General features: G+C 42.7%; 1 protein-coding gene across 1 annotated transcript in view; it reads left to right on the forward strand.

Moving 5' to 3' along the window:
* The window catches only part of NLRC4 (NLR family CARD domain containing 4), a 31,441-nt gene that overhangs the window by 9,656 nt on the left and 3,724 nt on the right, over window positions 1-18,061 (forward strand). The window contains 3 exon segments of the mRNA XM_021088408.1: window positions 931-1,380; window positions 1,383-2,929; window positions 4,990-5,158. Of these exon segments, the coding sequence (XP_020944067.1) occupies window positions 931-1,380; window positions 1,383-2,929; window positions 4,990-5,158 (2,166 nt within the window).

Here is an 18,061-nt window from a genome sequence, read left to right on the forward strand (position 1 = left end):
AAAAAAACCCAAAAAACAAAAAAACCTGCCACTAGATCACTTGATGGTGAAGCCAAATAAGTAGCTCCGGGGTTAGGAAATAAATGATTTTGTCTGACTTCAGAATCAAATTGGACAATGAAGGCACATAAGAAGTCAATGCAGTAGTAGTTTTCAACATTCCTTAGCCTGATGAAGACCATCTATAGACAAGCAGCCCTCCTTGATTAGAACTCTGTGAGCCAAGAGCCTGACTAAAGAAGCATGATTCTGCTTTTCATGAAATACTATATTAGTTTTTATTTCTTTAAATTAGTAAATTATTTCATGACAGTTTTTTTGGGGGGCGGTCACTTCTGCAGCCTATGGAAGTTCCCAGGCTAGGGGTCAAATTGCGGCTGCAGCTGCCAGCCTACACCACAGTCACAGCAATGCAAGATCTGAGCCTCGTCTGCGACCTACACCTCAGCTCATGGCAACACCAGATCCTTAACCCACTGAGTGAGTCCAGGGATGGAACCTGCATCTTCATGGATACTAGCCAGGATTGTTTCCACTGAGACACAACAGGAACTCCTCGTGACAGATTTTAATCAAGGTTAACACTTGATCTGCTGAAAGTTACCCTTGCCCATCATTCTCAGCCACATCCCCACTATTCTCGAGCACTTTCCTTAACCCAAACACTGTCTCCTCTCATTTCCAATCAGTTACTAAAAAATCTGGTAGTGGAAAGGAGGGAACAGAAGGCGAAAGGGGAAGAAGGGTAAAAGGTAACAGGGAAAAGCAGGAGTAAATATTTGGTACGCTTTCTGCCAGCTCAGAACTCTGGAGGAAATTAAAGTCACCAAAGCAAGATTCTCAGCATCACCCCTCATTCATCCTCCTGAATTCTAGGTCCTGGGGAGACACAGAATTGGGTCCTCTTTAACCTCATCTCTTCTCTAATAGGTCTTTTTCATCAGATATCAAAAAAAGACTTAGATGGTTTGGCTCAGGATTTAAAGGAATTTTATCATACCCCATCTTTTCTGAACTTCTATCCCCTGGGAGAAGATATTGACATTATTTTTAATTTGAAAAGCACCTTCACAGAACTGGTTCTATGGAGGAAGGACCAACACCATCACTATCTGAGGTAGCTGACCCTGAGTGGCCTGCTGGACACTCTTCAGAACCGCTGCATCATCGAAGGGGAATCGGGCAAAGGGGAGTCCACACTGTTGCAGCAAATCGCCACACTCTGGGCCTCTGGGAAGTGCCGGGCTCTGACCAAATTCAAATTAGTCTTCTTTGTCTATCTGAGCAAGGCCCAGGGTGGACTTTTTGAAACCTTGTGCGACCAACTCCTAGACATACCTGACATGATCAGGAAGTCAACTTTCAAGGCCATGCTGCTTGAAAAAGGCAGAGGGTTCTTTTTCTCCTTGATGGCTACAGTGAATTCAAGGTCCAGAACTGCCCAGAAATTGAAGCTCTGATAAAGGAAAACCACTGCTTCAAGAATATGGTCAATGTTACTGCCACCACAGAGTGCCTGAGGCATGTCCAGCAGTTTGGGGTGCTGACTGTTGATGTGGGGGACACGCTGGAGGAAAGTACCCAGGCTTTCATCTGGAGAGTGCTGATTAAGGAGCTTGCAGAAGGCTTGTTGCTCCAAATTCAGAAATCCAGGTGCTTGAGGAATCTGATGAAGACTCCTCTCTTTGTGGTTATCACTTGTATAATCCAGATAGGGGAAAGTGAGCTCCACTCTAATACACAAACCACACTGTTCCATACCTTCTGTGACCTGCTAAAAAATAAAAACAAGCACAGATATAGAGGGGTGGCTCTGAGTGACTTCACTCAGACCCTGGACCACCGCAGAGACCTAGCTCTGGAGGGGGTGTTCTCCCACAGGTTTGATTTCGAACCAGACGACTTGTCCATTGTGAACGAGGATGTCCTACTGACAGTGGGCCTCCTCTGTAAATACACAGCTCAACGGTTCAAGCCAATGCGTAAATTCTTCTATAAATCGTTCCAGGAGTACACAGCAGGATGCAGACTCAGCAGTCTACTGACATCTGGAGAGCCAGTGGAGGTGACCAAGGGGAACAGCTACTTGCCAAAAATGGATTTCATTTCAGACATCATATCCAAGTATAGCAACCTGCTCATGTACATGTGTGGGTCGTCTGCCAAAGCCACGAGGACTGCTCTGAAACACCTTGCATCAGTGTATCAACACGGCAGCCTCCTTGGGCTTTGTGTCACCAAGAGGACCCTCTGGAGGCAGGAATCTATGCAAAATGTGAAAAACACCACTGTGCAAGAAATTCTGAAAGCCATAAATATCACTTCCTTTACAGAGTGTGGCATCAATTTATTCCGTGGGAGTATAGCTGCATCAAACCTGAGCAAAGAATTCGAAGATTTCTTTTGTAGCAAAAGCTTATATATCAACTCAGAGAACATCCCCAATTACTTGTTTGACTTCTTTGAAGACTTGTCTAATTGTGCAAGCGCTCTGGACTTCGTTAAACTGGACTTCTGCAGGGGAGCTGTGGCTTCACAAGACAAGACCCCAGAAGACATATGCAGGATGCACACGCATGAGTCCTCAGGAAGCTACATCCCCAGCAGGGCTGTGTCTTTGTTCTTCAACTGGAATCAGGAATTCAAGACCTTGGAGATCACACTCCAGGATTTCTGCAAGTTGAATAACCAAGATATCAAATATCTGGGGAAAATATTCAGCTCTGCTACAAGCCTCAGGCTGTGCATTAAGAGATGGGCTGGTGTGGCCAGAAGCCTCAGTTCAGTCCTCAGCACCTGTAAGAACATCCATTCCCTCATGTGGAAGCCAATCTCCCTCACCTTAGAAGACAAGCAGCATATCACATCTGTGACCAACCTGCACACCCTGAGTATTCACGACCTACAGACTCAACGGCTGCTGGGTACTGTAAATATCAGCAGTTTAAGCTACAGTCAAATCTGGCCAGTTACTGTGGAAATAGTAGATATCATTTGTTTTACTTTAAAGTTTCTAACAGTTTCTACCAAGTGTCAGGACTGGGAAGGGAGGTGGGAGGGCTGGGGAGAGCATTCCATGCTGGAAAGGCTGTCAGATTGGGAGTTCCTTGGGAGGATTCCCCAGCTCAGGCTTTCTCTGTACTCTGAATAGCTACATAAGGTATATGGTCAAGTGTGTGTGTGTGTGTGTGTGTGTGTGTGTGTGTGTGTACTTGTGTCCGCACACGTAGACAGTAGGCGAAGCCTGTCTTTGTGTGAACCCTCCCTCTTGTCAGCATCTCCTTCTCTACCCAACACTCACTGCTTCCCTGATAAGTGGCATCCCTCTTTCTTTGAAGTTGGGGACAAAATCCAGCGTGTAAACTGCAGAGAAGCTGGTGGCTGTCACTAGATTCTCATCTAGGAAATTGCAGAGCATACCCAGGCCCACCCCAGGTGTCATTCATTTTGAAAGATTTTTGGGAACAGGCTTTGTCTAACATGAAGAAATTTCAGACTTCAGACTCATACACGTGGGGTCAATCTTTCTGGGTAAAGGGGAGTTTTCCCTCCAGTTCAAAATAACACTAAAGGTGAGTGTCTCCCTTGCCTGTGTAGACTAACCATACCTGTGTAGATCAGTCCTGTTGCCCAGAGCAGGGGCTGCTGAGTGCTGTGAAGCTATGAGCCCAGAAGGAGCCTTGCTCTACTTGACTGTAATCTGGGATTTGTTTTCATCATCAAGTGATTTCCCATTCGGCTCTGCCTGATTTCTCACCCTTTAGAGAACACTTTCCATCATTTTAGGAATCTAGAAATCTTTTGTACAGATAATCTTTGCAATCTCTTACTCAGTGCAGGAATCCCTTCTGTGAGATTCTAGACAGTCATTTAGACTTTATTAGACTAGCTTTTGTGTTAGGAAGCTCACCATCTGCTCTTTTTTTTTTTTTGTTTTTTTTTTTTTGCTATTTCTTGGGCCACTCCCGCTGCATATGGAGGTTCCCAGGCTAGGGGTCGAATCGGAGCTGTAGCCACTGGCCTATGCCAGAGCCACAGCAACTCGGGATCCGAGCCGCGTCTGCAACCTACACCACAGCTCATGACAACGCCGGATCCTTAACCCACTGAGCAAGGGCAGGGACCGAACCCGCAACCTCATGGTTCCTAGTCGGATTCGTTAACCACTGCGCCACACCGGGAACTCCTCACCATCTGCTCTTGATGGCTATTCCTTTGTGCTGATCTTGCAAACTGGTCACCTATGTGCTGAATTTGACCTACATATAATTAAATTTTTTTTCTTTTCTCTCTCTCTCTTTTTTTTTTTTTTTTGTTGTTGTTGTTGTCTTTTGTCTATTTAGGGTCACACCCATGGCATATGGAGGTTCCCAGGCTATGGATCTAATCAGAGCTTTAGTCGTCAGCCTACACCACAGCCACAGCAACACCAGATCTGAGCTGCATCTGTGACCTACACCACTGCTCAGGGCAACACCAGATCCTTAACCTGCTGAGCGAGGCCAGGGATCGAACCCACATCCTCATGGATACTAGTCGGGTTCGTTAACCACTGAGCCACAATGGGAACTACTGAAAATTTTTTTTTTAATATTTGCCAGAGTTCCCGTTGTGGCGCAACAGAAACGAATCCAACTAGGAACCATGAGGTTGCGGGTTTGATCCCTGGCCTCGATCAGTGGGTTAAGGTTCCAGTGTTGCCATGAGCTGTGGTGTAGGTCGCAGACACGACTTGGATCTGGCGTAGCTGTGGTTGTGGTGTAGGCTGGCAGCTATAGCTCTGATTAGACCCCTAGCCTGGGAACCTCCACATGCCATGGGTTGGCCCTAAAAAACAAACAAGCAAACAAAAAAATGCCAACAAAAAATAAGTAGATCATTATTGTACCTTGAGAGGGCAGAGATAAGGATCATTTCTCCTCCCACATCCCTTCATCCTTCATCAATTTAGAGATGGATCAATTCCTGAACTGCTCTCTGGTTTTTCAGGTTGACAGGCTGCACATTTTGGAAGAGCTAACTGTGCTGATGCTGCCCTAGTGCAATGATGTATGAATCAGCCTGACCAGACTGCTGAAGCAAATGGAGAGGGCCCCAGAGCTCATCAAGCTTGGGCTGAAAAACTGGAGACTCACAGATACAGGGATGAGAATTCTAGGTAGGTACACAGAGCCAAGAGAAAAGAAGTTAGTCCTTACAAAGTTCTTCAGTGGGCTTGCTCTAGTTAGTTAGTTAGCACTTTGGTTTGTTCATTTATTTGCCTCTTCTTTTTCAATACAAATGTACTGAAAGAGTGTTCACATATGTTAAGGAGTAAAATGATTAAAAACACTGGCCTGCCTTCAGGTTCTTAAGAATTTCACCAACAGTGTTTAAAGGAAAAACATTCACATTACCCCACAAGGTGTATTATGTTAGGAACTGTTCTTTCTAGCATTAACTCTCTGAAATTCAGCAGGGTCCCTTCAATCTTCAGGAATATTTTAAAGTCCCTTGCTGTGTATTCAAAACATATAAAGGTAAATGCAACTTTATCTAAATAGGGTCATAGAATATCTTTAAGTAGCTGTGATATAATCCAGGAAAAAATAAAGATACATAAATTACTGAAGACACCCCCAGCCACAGGGGTTGATGAAAGGTCCATGCTCATGCTGTCTGTATGAGCTATCAGTGTGTTACAGATTACCCGAAAACTTAGTGGCTTAAAACAACTCACATTTATTAGCTCACTTTTCTGTGGGTCAGGATTTGGAAGCAGCTTAGCTGGGTGGTTCTGGCCCAGGCTCTGTCATTAGGTTGCAGTCCAGATGTTGTCTAGGGCTGCTGGAGATCTGCTTCCATGGTGGTTCCTCACTTGTTTGGCAAGTTAACGCTGGCTGTTGGCTGGAGCCCTCAGTGTCTTATCCCTGAGCCTCTCCTTAGATTGCCCGAATGTCCTCTCATGGCAGTTCATTCCTCCAGGGCAAGAGATCCAAGAGAAAACCAGTTAGAAGTTGCAGTATATTTTATGACCTGGCTTGGAAGATCATTTCTGGTCATGTCTGCTGTGACCTGACCCAGGTCAGCCCTATCCAGTGCAGGAGCGGACAACACAGGGGAGTGAATACTAGGAGGTGAGGATCATTGGAGCCAACCTGAAGGCTGACCACCATATATCTAAAGCAAAAGATGGGTGAAAACAGCCCAACTGCCATCATTCCCCTCACAGATTATCTAGAATGTATTCGTAGTATACAAATCATAAAACTTACCATTTTAACCATTGGAGTCTATAGCTTTGTGGCATCAAATACATTCACATTCTTATGCAAACACCATCACCATTCATCTCAGAACTTGTTCATTTTCCCTGGCTGAAACTCTGTACCTATTAAACACTCTCCTCTTTTAAAAACCTTCTCTCTTAGAGATATATGCCTTTAAGTCCTTTTGCTGCCCAAAGATTTTGCCTTCCTTAGTGGTACTCCAACTTCTGGATCTTTATTTACTTCCCTTAATTTCTAATTCCACTTCCCATCTCCTCTACCCATTCCTTAACCCATCGAATCACATCATCCTTGACATCATTCTTTTTTTTTTTTTTTGCCATTTCTTGGGCCGCTCCCTCAGCATATGGAGGTTCCCAGGCTACGGGTCGAATCGGAGCTGTAGCCACCAGCCTACACCACAGCCACAGCAATGCTGGATCCTTAACTCACTAAGCAAGGCCAGGGATGGAACTCGCAACCTCACGGTTCCTAGTGGGATTCGTTAACCACTGAGCCACGATGGGAACTCCCGATATCATTCTTTCAGGCCCCTCTGCCATTCTGGATGATACTGGAAGCAGGTGGTTTCAGTGACAGGCTAATTAGTTAGCTAATAAATAATCCCTCTTAGGTAACCTCATGCCATAAGCAAGTTGGAAAGGATATATCTTTTCAAAGAAGCCATTGGAGAGTGTACAGAATTAGAATTACAGGTGGGCAAGATATTTTTAGGTTTTTATTATCTTTCAATGTTTATGTAGGTAGCTGCCTAATTTGCCCACTTCTGAGTCTGGCCGCTGAGACCAGAGGAGATGGTATGTTTACTGAGAACCAAAGTAGGCGGTAATTCGTCATTTCACTTTAATAGCCTAATGCAATAGCCTCCATATGTAAATGAGAAATATAAGCATAACAGAAGACAGCTGACTTGGGAATTTAGCTTGTAACAATGCACTTCAAAATGCAAGTGAAAAATGACAAAAGGTACAACACAATAGTAGTAACTAATTTATTCTCTGTGTTTTTTAAAAGAATTTGTGGAATTATCATTATACCCTTAGTAAAAGATAACATTAGGAGTTCCCGTTGCTACTTCGTGGGTTAAGAACCTAACTAGTATCCATAATGATGCAGATTTAATCTCTGGCTTTGCTCAGTGGGTTAAGGATCTGGTGTTGTCACAAGCTGCAATGCAGATCACAGATGAGGCTCGGATCCAGTGTTACTGTGGCTATGGTGCAGGCTGGCAGCTGCAGCTCCAACTTGACCCATAGCCAGGGAACTTCCACATGCCACAGGTGCCATCCTAAAAAGAGAAAAGAAAAAAAAAAAAAAGGAAGAAGTGAAAGATAACATTGTTATGCCTGTTTTATAAAGAAAGTTGTCATACTAAAGCAGAGAAAAGGTTGATGAAAGAGAGTGTGGATGTTGGCATGGCTCCCCTCCAGCCATTTCCTCCACCTCCCAGAGGTGTAAAAAGCAGTCTGTTTGGGCTTGAGGCATAAGCTGAAGAATGAGAGGCAGGCATTCTCTGCCTTTGGTCTCTAGTCAGGTGATGAGATTGCTGTCACGCCCCTCTAAAGGGTCCATCTTTATCAAATGATTAGGTTTTAGAGTCAGACAGACCTGACCATGCCTTCCACTTGATAGATGTAAAGCCTGCAGCAACTTAAAGTCTCTGAGCCTCAGTTTGCTCCTCTGTCAAATGGAGATAATTATGATGCTTACCACAGAAGAAGTTGTTGTGCTAATCAGTGATTGAGCTGATGCATATAAAATAAGAAGTTCAACACTGACCCACTGTAATGTTCAATAAGTGGTTCTGTTATCATTATCCTCTGGGAGCTTGAAGGAGAACCAGATGCTAGGGTTATCTTCCTTTAAAAAAGAACTTCTTCCGCCTGCAAAATAAAGTGTAACCTGCTTGGAGTTCCCACTGTGGCTCAGCCGAAACAAACCCAACCAATATCCATGAGGATGAGGCTTCAATCCCTGGCCTCACTCAGTGGGTTAAGGATCTGGCATTGCCATGAGCTGTAGTTTAGGCTGCAGATGAGGCTCGGATCTGGCGTTGCCATGGCTGTGGTATAGGCCAGCAGACGCAGCCCTGACTTGACTCCTAGCCTGGGAACTTCATATGCTGCAGGTGGGCCCTAAAAAGCAAAATAAATAAATAAAAATAAAGTATAACCTGCTTGATTTGGATGTATAAGAGCCTTCACATTAGAACCTTAATCGACCTTACTCTCCACCTTCATCTTCTGCACGCCTCACCTATATGAGGTTCCATCCTCGTTGACCTCTTGCTAGTCCCCTAAAATGCCTTTGTACCTGCACTGCCTCTAGAAAGGCCTTTGTCTTCTCCTATAGTTCCTTTAAGACCTGACTGAAAAATCTCCTTCTTGGTGAAATAGTCTCCTATGCTCCATCTTCTCTATCCCCACATGGAACCTAGATGGTTGTTTTCAGCCTCTTGTCCAGAGCCCTTCAAACTTTTTTTGACTATGACCCCATTTTAAAAATACATTTTATCTCATGATCCAATACACACAAACATACACATTTACATTTTTTAAGTTTCACAAAAAGTAATTATCTTTTGCTATGTGTGATACACTATTTTCTATTCTTTCCATCCTATTTCCCTTAAAACAAATACTGACTGCAATAGATTAAATTTATCTCATATTCCTCTAAAGAAGGGGATACCCTGAAGCTTAAAAAAAAAAAAAAAAAAAAAGTACATGAATCTAATCCATATCCTAGGTCCAGGACTTCTGTTTCCATGGTCGCTTCTGGCTCTGAATTTCTGCTGTGTTTCTAGATCTGTATCATCTTTCCTCCTGCAGTGGCTCCTTCCCCTGTTCTCCAAATGACTCAGATGGGGAGAACAGTCAATTGGCCTTAATTTCTACAAGAAGATTATACATGTAATATATTCACTGAACGCTTATGGGTAATCATGAAGGCTGGGATTATATGATGGTTCTGAGTAGCAGAGTAGTTTAATTTAATATTGGCACTTCTCCATTCTCAAAGAGATGCTCGACCAGTTCTGCCACTTCAGGCTCCAGCTGCCTGTCAGTTGCCTTATCCTCCTCCTCCACCTCTTACAGTCCCCCAGCACTTCTTAAAAAATCCTTCCATGTTATTATGAAGAATAATTCAATTATGTCTAGTCCTCTAAATCCAAACTCAGTTCTGGAACTTCCTTCACAGAGCCAAAGACTTATTAATGTGCTGTATAAAAAATAGTTTAGTATCTTCAGTCCTCTTCTCCTCCACTACTGGGTTCTATAAACAGCAGAGAGGTGAACATATTTAATCCCCCCATAAGTCATCTTAAAAGGCAGAAGAGGAGTTCCCGTCGTGGCACAGTGGTTAACGAATCCGACTAGGAACCATGAGGTTGCGGGTTCAGTCCCTGGCCTTGCTCAGTGGGTTAAGGATCCGGCATTGCCGTGAGCTGTGGTGTAGGTCACAGACGCGGCTAGGATCCTGTGTTGCTGTGGCTCTGGCATAGGTCAGGCGGCTACAGCTCCGATTCAACCCCTAGCCTGGGAACCTCCATATGCCGCGGGAGCAGCCCAAGAAATGGCAAAGAGTAAATAAATAAAAATAAATGAATAAATAAAAAGCCCTTCTCTTTCTCATATTTGTTTCTTTCTATCCGCCTTTAAAAAAAAAAGGCAGAAGGAGTTCCTGCTGTTGTGCAATAGGATCAGCGGTATCTCTGCAGCACCATGATTCAGGTTCAATTCCAGGTCTGGTATGGTGAGTTAAAGGATCCAGTGTTGTTGCAGCTATAGCATAGGTTGCAACTGTGGCTCAGATATGATCCCTTACCAGGGAACTCCATATGCTGCCCCTGGGTGATTAAAAAAAAAAAAAAAAAAAAAAAAAAGGCAGAAGAAGCCAGAATCAGGGTTCATTTTTTTTGCGCTCTGGCAGTGCCCACACCGCAGCAGTAACCAGAGTCACAGCAGTGACAACACTGGATACCTAGCCACCAGGGAACTCCCTGTTTTTGTACTTTTTTTTTTTTTTTTTGTCTTTTTGCCTTTTCTAGGGCCACTTCTGTGGCATATGGAGGTTCCCAGGCTAGGGGTCTAATCAGAGCTGTAGCTGCCAGCCTACGCCAGAGCCACAGCAACGTGGGGATCTGAGCCGTGTCTGCGACCTACACCACAGCTCACGGCAGTGCCGGATCCTTAACCCACTGAGCAAGGCCAGGGATCGAACCTGCAACCTCATGGTTCCTAGTCAGATTCGTTAACCACTGAGCCACGACAGGAAATCCTGTTTTTGTACTTTTTAATTGAAGTATAACACAGAAACATGTACAAACCCTAAGTAGATAGTACAATGAATTTTCATAAGGTTCACACACCCATGTCACTAGGATCCAGATCAAGAAACAAGATTATCAGATTTCTAGCTCCATTCTCCCTAGGGTAACGACTATCCTGACTTCTAACATCACAGATTAGTCTTGGCTCTTGTTAAATTGTACATAAATGGAATTGTACAGTATGTATCCTTTTGTGTTTTCTTTGGTTGGACATCATATGTATGAGGTTTATCCATACTATTATGTGTAGCCATGCCTCATTATTCTCATTGATATAAAATCTCTTGCATGAATATAACTCAACTGATTTTCCCATTCTACTGTTGATAAGCATTTGAGTAATTTTTAGTTTTTGAATATTATGAAAAGTGCTGCTATGAACATCCTTATATATATCTTTTGGTGAACATATGGCCACATATCTGCTGGTTACCTCCATATGAGTGGGTATGGGTTACAGATTATCGGTAAGCATATGTTCAGCTTTATTACACATGTCAACCTTCCAATGTTTTTGTATGCAATCCAGGTTTTTTTAAACAGTGGTTTTCACTATTATACACAGACAACACCTTATTTTTAGTAGAGCACCTATCATTTGAATTTAGAGAATGTATTCATATATCTATCTGCCCCACTAAACTGTGAGAACAGAACCCAGGCCATTAGACCTGATACTGTGTCTATATCCCACAGTGGACATTCAATAAGTATTTGTTGTATGAATGAACAAATGAACTTATAGCACTTCCACAATTTGCCATGAAATATAGGCTAGCTTGGGTTCTTAGAAACTGAATTATAGTGTTATATTCTTATATATAAAATCATCCAAAATTTTTAAAACACACTTGTAGCATTTCACAACCTCTTTACAACATCCTAACCAACCAACTATTCAAACCTCTAGCATAAGTTTTCTGGCTCTGGTCCACAGTACCTCTCCTGATCAGACTTGGCTTTGGGATTCCCATCACCTTATGGTATGTGTGATAGATGAGATGCAATATGCCTTCAGATAAACTGCAGATTGGTAATAAGAGATGGGAGAGTCTAATGAAATAAAGGCTACCCAGGAAGAAGCAGGGAGGAAACATGTCATGGGATGGACGGTGTTTAATGAGATACAGGGTAGATAAGACATATAGGGAGTATTTTCAGAAAAGTATCTTTTTACAAAAGTTTTAGACACCTCCTGGCCCTATTGGAAGCCTGGCTCCCCCCTACTGTTCTCATCAGTAGTCACTTTTTATTCTCTTGATTTTCATGCCTGTTAAGAGTCCAGAGCAAGGCAGGTTCTAATTCTCACTGCCCTTCCGGTCCACTCCTCTAACCTCGTTAAGGATCCCTATTTCCATGAAGCTTAGGCCACTTGACTAGAGTTTGTCCTTTCTTATTGCTATGAATTTCTTGTCACCTTTTCTTATTCACTGAAGCCTTTGGCAACTGTCTTGCAGAATTCCTCACCCTCTAACTCGTCATCAACCTAGAAGATGCCACTTATGTGAAACTACTCAGCCAACATTCAGGAACTTCCTCTTTGGTCCTTCCCCTCCATTCTCCTTTACCTATCTGCTCTGTGAGCATGGAATTATAAGATGATGATAATTCACTTAAAATTGTTTTACCTCTAAGATGTTAAATTCAGATAATCCATTCTCAAACAATAACCTTCTACATATCCATCTTAGTTACTCAATGACTCCTCGTCATCAGTTCATTTCACTTCAGTGGGACTTCCAGTCCTTTGAGCCCACTACTATCTTCCTACTGAACTATTGAATAGCCTCTGTCTATCTTGGCTTCCTTTCCCACCTAGTTTAAATTCCATCCTTCATCCTTGCAAACATTCTCTCATAATAACCGAAACTCTCATGGCCCAGTATTACAACTCAATCTAGGCAATGGCATTTAGTGATGGATGTGTGTGATAAATGCAGTAGTGAAGTGAAGAAACTGTAATGAGAGACAAAGACTATAAGTAAAGACTACTTAATGAGATGCAGGGAGAAAATGAAATGTGGAAGTAAGGCATGAAATTAGATACAGAGGTTAAGCATGAAATTAGATACAGAGGTTGTACTTTGCAGGCAAAACCCCAAGCATGGGAGTTCCCCAGCTGTACAGCAGGTTAAGGATTCCACATTGTCATTGCCCTGGCATGGGTGCAATCCCTGGCCTGGAACTTCAGTATGCCCTGGGCATAAAAGAAAAGAAAATGAAAACAAAACACAAAAAACAAAAACAACCCAAGCCTGGATTGTCCTTAGTTTTCCATTTTTGCATACCTACCCTCAGGCTACTGGAGAAAACCACACCATTTGGTATATATACACACTCCAAGTTAATAGTGACAAGCTTCAACAAAAACATTTACAACCGAAGGGCAAAAAAAATCATACATCAAAACTTGTCACATGCAGCAAAAGAAGGGCCAGAATAAAATTCTCATAGTCTTAAATACTTGTATTAGAAAGGCTGAAAAATATATTTCTAATTTCATTTTGTGTGTGTGTGTGTGTATTTTCTAGGGCTGCACCTGCAGCATATGGCGGTTCCCAAGCTAGTGGTCTAATTGGAGCCATAGCCGACAGCCTACGCCACAGCCACAGCAACGTGGGATCCGAGCCATGTCTGTGACCTACACCACAGCTCATGGCAACGCCAGATCCTTAACCTTCTGAATGAGGCCAGGGATCAAATCCTCGTCCTCATGGACCCTAGTTGGGTTCATTAACCACTGACCCGCAAAGGGAATGCCTATCTCCATTCTGACTAATGAAATTATTTACGTCACTCTGTTTTTTCTTGATCAGTCTTGCTTTTATCTGTATTATTACTCTTTTTAAAGAACCAGCTTTAAGCTTTACTAATCTTTTTTATCATATTTTTGTTTTCTATTTCACTTATTTTTTACTCTTACCATCTTGGAGTTTACTCTTACCATCTTGGAGTTTACTCTGTTGTTTTTCTGCCTTGTAAAATTAGAAATTTATGGAGTTCCCATCATGGCTCATGGTTAACAAATCCAACTAGGAACCATGAGGTTGAGGGTTTGATCCCTGGCCTCGCTCAGTAGGATCTGAATAGGCATTTCTCCAGGGAAGATATATATCTTCATCTTATAAAGACATAAATATATGTCTGCAATAAACACCAGAAAAGATACTCATCCTCATTAGTCATTAGAGAAGTGCAAATCAAAGCCATAGTGAAATGCCTCTTGCCATCTACTGGGATGGTTATAACAAAAAAGACAGATACTAACAAGTGTTGACAAGGACATAGAGAAATTGGAAAATTCATATGCTGGTGGTGGACTGTAAAATGATGTAGCTGCTTTAGAAAATATTCTGGTACTGCTTTAAAAGACTACACCAAGCCTACCCTGAGGTACCTGAGAGATATGAAAATAAGTGTTCATACAAAATCTTGTACAGGAATGTTCATGGCATGTTTAATAACCTCAAGGTAGAAACAACCCAGATGTCCATCAATACTGAATGAGTGAACAAAATGTGGTATATCCAAACAATAGAGTATTACTCAGCAATAAAAAGGGAAAAAAGTAGTAGAACAGCTACGACATGGGTGAAACTTAAAAATATCATACTAAGTGAAAGAAACCACCACCAAAGACCATATCTTGTATGATTCCATTTATATGAAATGTCCAAAATAGGCAAAACTATAGTGGCAGAAAGTGGTTGCTAGTGCCAGGGGTAGGATGGAAGTGACTGCTAATGACAGCAGTTTCTTTTTAGGAGTGATCAAAATGTTTTGGAATTAGAATATACTAAAAAACCACTATAGTGTATTATTTTAGAAGGGTGAATTTTTTGGTATGTATATTATATCTCAAAAAAAGTATACCCTAAGCAATGTATTTTTAAGATACACAGTACCTGTCAAAACTGGGTTTTTTAAATACTAAAGAATAACATGCACATCAGAGTAGTAGTTTCTTTGGGTCAGGAGGGGGCAAGGGTGTACAACAGGGGGATACCACCTAATAAATTGAAGTTCTTTTTGTTTTGTTTTTGTCTTTTTGCCTTTTCTAGGGCCATTTCCCACAGCATATGGAGGTTCTCAGGCTAGGGGTCCAATTGGAGCTCTAGCCACTGGCCTACGCCAGAGCCACAGCAATGCGGGATCTAAGCCGCGTCTGCGACCTACACCACAGCTCACAGCAATGCCAGATCCCTAACCCACTGAGCGAGGCCAGGGATCGAACCCACAACCTCCTTGTTCCTAGTTGGATTTGTTAACCACTGCGCCAAAACGGGAACTCCTGAAGTTTTTATCCATGTTCTTGTTCTCAGGCTAAGTGATAGATATAGGAGTAGGTGAAATTAGTGACCTATTCAATTCTTAATACCTAAGGTCAATTAAAACAGTAACTAAACACAAACTCTCCTAATGTCTCCTGGCAATCTTACTGTGCCTCTGTCTGCAGCACTGTCTGACAAAAAGAATTTCAAATTTTATTCTCCTTAATCTACCAATCTTCCACTGACATTTTTCCCCTCTCTCCTTCTCCTGTTACATCATAGTTGGTCTTTCCCCTCCCATGTAAGTGCAGTCTCTGCTGTAGCTCTGCTTGAGATCCCAGCCCTGCCCTCATTCCTGTTCTAAGACATCATTTTACTAATTATGCCCTGCCTTACTGGCTCTTTCCTATCAGTTTTTAAAGATGCTCAAATCTCTCTTTTTAAATAAAGCTCTTTCTGAATCCTATCTTCCTCCTATGGCAATAATTTTCTCTCCCCTTCCCTTCAAGTCAAAAACATATGTACGCTTAGTACATCTCCACTGCCTGATCATTCTCTGCTTCCTACTCATTCCAGCCAACTTTCCACACTCCTGACTGTGGCTTAATTCAGTGGATATTCAGTGACATTCAGTGACCTTTTCCAAAGTTTTGACTTGCCCACGTAAAAGTTGACACTGAGCACTCCTTCCTTCTCAAAATGTTCTCTTGACTTCCATGCTACCATGGTTATTTCTCAGTTTCCTTTGCAGTGGCAATTCCTCTACATAGATGGTAGATGCTCCCAGTTTTTCTTAGAACTTCGTCCTAGGCTCTCTGGTCTTCTTCCTTAGAGGTTATTCAATCCTAAAGCTTTATTTGCCATTTTAGAATTACAACTTCTTCCCATATATTTTTGCTAGACCAATAACAATCTGGGGTTATCAGAAATTACTGCTAGCTCAGGGATCTATTTCACTGGGTGTAACTTAACCCTTTTTTAAATGGCACCTTTTAATTTAAACGCTGAGGCTGGACTCTGTTATCCAGCATGTTCTCAAAACGACAGCCACCACATCTGAACACCACTCTAGTTTGTTCTCAAAAAAAGAACCATCATAGACTCTACTCGTGTTGTAGAAGCTCAGTGGTAAATCCCAGGCTCAATTATTCTGCCACATGGATCCTGATACATATTTTTATTTTCCAAGTGCTCTTTCTTGCTTTCTAATTGTATTCTTTTTTTTTTTTTTTTTTTTTTTTGTTGTTGTTGTTGTTGTTGCTATTTCTTGGGCCGCTCCTGCGGCATATGGAGGTTCCCAGGCTAGGGGTTGAATCGGAGCTGTAGCCACTGGCCTACGCCAGAGCCTCAGCAACGCGGGATCCGAGCCGCGTCTGCAATCTACACCACAGTTCACGGCAACGCCGGATCGTTAACCCACTGAGCAAGGGCAGGGACCGAACCCGCAACCTCATGGTTCCTAGTCGGATTCGTTAACCACTGCGCCACGACGGGAACTCCTCTAATTGTATTCTTTAAAAAATGCATCTTATTTTGTTTAGCTTAAACACAGTAACTTTTTAGGGTCTGTGAAAAAACTAAGTTTTTGAAGTTCATTTTTCCTATTCCGTGTTGCCTCATTTCTTTGGAGCTCTTTGGCTTTTAGTCCCGTTTTCCTTGTTGGAGGCTGTTCTCCTGAACTCTTCTTTTAGAGGGAGGCACAAGTTTATAGGAAGCTCCATGTGCCTGAAGAAAAGGGTTAAGTCCCGTGGTGGGTGATCAGGAAAGCAAGACGGCTCTTCCTTTCTAGGTTCTTTCCTCAGAGGCAGTTTAATTTCTCTTGAGAAGGATCCTTCAGTCTTGCTCCTGGAGCATGTAAACCCCACTGCCATTGTTCTGAGAACAAAGTGGGCCTTTAAGGCCTATTGTCTTTGTGTGTTCCCAGGGCACCCTGACCTACCACAGCACTTATCACCCATCTAAACACGCATACAATGTGTTTTCATACTATACTGTAAACCCAATGAGACAAGGACCATGTCTGTCCTTTTCACATAGCCCAAGCACCCAGCACAATCCGTGTTACATAGCAAGCACTCAAAAATGTTTGATGAATGAATAAATGTTAAGAGCTCTGGCTCAGGAGAACTACACGGTGGTCTCTGGCAGCACTAGAATTTTGCTTAGGATGTAGAAACGCTTCAAGGATCAGAATCCTTCTACCCAGAGGATTTGAGATTCTGCCTGGGATTTAGATCAAGCTACTTGCATTCTGCACAGCCCACATACAGCCTACAACTCTAAATGTCACAGATTTCCCTCCTCTCAGTAGTCTGCTCCTCGGGATGACAAAAACACAGCAGATAAAATGAACAGAATACATGCCCTTGATTATGGATTACATTGCTTGTTCTTGGCTCCTGGGCTTGTGCACATTCTAATAATTATCCAAGAACTCTTATTTTTTAATTTTTCTTTTTTTTTTAAGGGCTACACTTGCAACATACATAAGTTCCCAGACTAAGGGTGGAATCAGAGCTGCAGCTACTGGCCTACACCAAAGCAACACCAGATCCGAGCCGCATCTGTGACCTATGCCGCAGCTTGCAGCACACCAGCTCCTTAACCCACTGAACAAGGCCAGGGATCAAACCTGCATCCTCATCGATATTAGCCCACTGATTCTTAACCCACTGAGCCACAATGGGAATTCCCAAGAAGCGCTCTTATTAAAACCATTCTTAAAGCTTAGCAGATAGCTTATATAAATACCCCACCCTCTGAGGGTGGAATGGGCTTTAATTCTTTTTTTTTTTTTAGGGCCTCACCCACAGCATATGGAGGTTCCCAGGCTAGGGGTCTAAACGGAGCTGTAGCTGCCAGCACACACAACAGCCACAGCAACGCGGGATCCAGGCTCCCTCTATGACCCACAGCTCACAGCAATGCCAGATCCTTAACCCACTGAGTGAAGCCAGGAATCAAACCCCCATTCTCATGGATACTAGTAGGGTTCATTAACCGCTGAGCCACAATGGGAACTCCATGGGCTTTAAACTCTTTGCTAAAGTTCCTTTTATGTGGTACAACCTGTTCTGCTAGTCAAGGAGAAATGAAATTGCTCTTTGGTTTATGTGCAGACATACTAACTGACAACCAGCATTTTGACTTAGCATGTGACATGCTAAGAAGCACATGGGGAAGAGGCA

The sequence above is a fragment of the Sus scrofa genome, chromosome 3, assembly GCF_000003025.6.
Source record: "Sus scrofa isolate TJ Tabasco breed Duroc chromosome 3, Sscrofa11.1, whole genome shotgun sequence".
Lineage (NCBI taxonomy): Eukaryota > Metazoa > Chordata > Mammalia > Artiodactyla > Suidae > Sus > Sus scrofa.